The following is a 2,351-nucleotide window of genomic DNA, read 5'->3' on the forward strand; positions in this document are numbered from 1 at the left end:
TTGGACCCTCTTACGTGGACAAACTATCGCCCTATGCCTCTGATTCACTTATCTTTAGGAGTCTTGATCATTCATCCAACACCAACCAAAAACTTCACTGAACTCTGCAAATTTTGACGGCAATACCCTACTCAGAACGATTTGGTTTGGTTCTAAGTCCTACACTAAGCTTGACATTTCACTTTTCCTATTCTAGGCTATAAGTTATTATGATACCCTAGAATGCTACATTGCTCCTTAAATTCAATCATTGCAATTACCTTAACCTGGTGATTGTGATCTATCTGCATCATGTGTTTCCACCACGTGGACTAAGACAGTCCTTAACTAGATGCCCGGGTGATTCGCACCGGTAACACAGACCTTGCTTATTTTTATGCTGCCTATTGGGTCGGTAGTTCTTAGTCCTCTTGAATTCTTGACTCCTTGGTGCCAAATTCTGATGGTGATCTCTTCGGCGGGACTCCTGATTATCATTCTTTTCCACGGCTGTGATCCTCACACATTCTTCAGCTATTCGACTCTTGTTCACAAGTTCAGAAAACACCCTGATCTCCATCGGTGCAACAAAGCTCAGAATATCACTTCGAAGGCCTCCGTTATACTTGATACATTTCCACTCAGCAAAATCTTCAGGAGTGCCTTGACAAATCCGTAAAAAATGACACAATTCCTCAAACCTACTAGTGTACTCAGTAACAGTCATCTGGCCTTGTTTCAACTGAAGCGGTTCAAGTTTCTTAGCATTTTTTACTGAACTGGGAAAGTACTTCTTATAAAATTCTGTTTGGAACAAGTCCCAAAAAATTACAACTCCATCAGGCTGCAGAATACACCTCATGCCCTGCCACCAATGCTGAGCCTCACCCTGCAGCTGGTAGGTTCCAAACTCAACCCACTATTTTTCAGGAACCTGCTGAGCCTGTAATGCTCTCTCAATGGCTTGAATCCATTTATCCGCATCGGTAGGGTTCGAGGTTCCTCTGAAGGTCGGAGGATGAACTTTCAGGAAGGAAGAAAGCATAATAGGACCCTCATCGCCGTTGTTGCCATTATTCCCATTATTTATTTGGTTGCCTAGGACTTCGGCTGTCGCTTGCATTGCCGCGGCCATATTCCCTAGGGCAGCTATGAAGTCTACAGGGTTAGGATTATTCCCTATTGCTTCTGGCATAGCATTTCCTATTCTTCCTCTACCTCGCCCGTGTCCGCGTCCGTGAGTCGACATCTGGTCCCTATACACACCAAACAAGTGATATCAAGTTGATCAGTCTCAATATCACAAGTTTAGTACTTTAAGTCCCAAATACATGCTCATGAATGTTTATGCCACATATATCAGTTAGATATCCTAATAGTACATGGACACATACACAGAGAATGCACAGAAGTACAATCAGTCCGTCCTCAGGCTCTATAGGAATAAACTGCTCTGATACCATAATGTAACACCCTACCACACAGAATCTTATGCTTTATCATAAAGCTGAAGTGACAAGATATTACGACCTCTAAAAGTAATATATATATAATAATAATAATAATAATAATAATAATAATAAGATATAATATACTAGGAGTCTTAAAAGATAGGTAAAACAAAATCACAAAATCAAAAAGCGCAACCCTCAGAAAATATGGTTACTTGCATGAGAAGAAAACTAACGCTCAACAACAAATATATACAGATGACACGAGTAGAGGGTCAATAATTGACAAACCCCATTTGTAGGGTTTATCTTGTATTGATTTTAGGAGATTTTATCACCTTTCACCCACATTTATTCAATGAAATAGCATGGTTTTGTCATTCTCCTTTAATTGTGCTTAAGAGTGAAAACATAAAACATGCTTTTTAGGTCCTAAAATAACTAAATCTAATTCTCCTTGATTCCATTAGATGCCTTGATATGTTTGTTAAGTGGTTTAAGGTTTAGGAGGCAAAGATTATATCAAGAGAATGAAGAAAGAAGCATGAAAAGTTGGAGAACTCATGAAGAAATGAAAGAACCGGAAAGCTGTCAAGCTGACCTCTTCGCACTTAAACGACCATAACTTGAGCTACAGAGGTCCAAATGATGCGGTTCCAGTTGGATTAGAAAGCTAACATCCGGGGCTTCGAAACGATATAAGATTTGCTATAGTTGCTACAAGTATGGTGGCGCGCACGTGCAAAGTACGCGCACGCGCCGTTGCTGCCACCTAGTCCACTTGAAGCAAAATGTGGCCAGCGATTTTAGAAGCCTTGTGGGCCCAATCCAACTCATTTTTGATGCTATTTAAGCCAAGGATTGAAGGGGAATCCACATACTTTTCATACTCTCATACTTTAGAAGTTAGTTACCATTAGT

General features: G+C 40.4%; 1 protein-coding gene across 1 annotated transcript; it reads right to left on the minus strand.

Moving 5' to 3' along the window:
- Positions 1-289: 289 nt before the first annotated feature.
- On the minus strand, positions 290-1,228 carry LOC107475252 (uncharacterized). The gene is made up of 2 exons (XM_016094884.1): positions 914-1,228; positions 290-868 (listed from the first exon to the last, which is right to left on the minus strand). The coding sequence occupies exons 1-2, from the start codon at positions 1,226-1,228 to the stop codon at positions 290-292; spliced, it is 894 nt and encodes a 297-aa protein (XP_015950370.1).
- Between the last annotated feature and the right edge of the window lie 1,123 nt (positions 1,229-2,351).

Source organism: Arachis duranensis, chromosome 2 (genome assembly GCF_000817695.3).
Source record: "Arachis duranensis cultivar V14167 chromosome 2, aradu.V14167.gnm2.J7QH, whole genome shotgun sequence".
Taxonomy (NCBI): Eukaryota; Viridiplantae; Streptophyta; class Magnoliopsida; order Fabales; family Fabaceae; genus Arachis; species Arachis duranensis.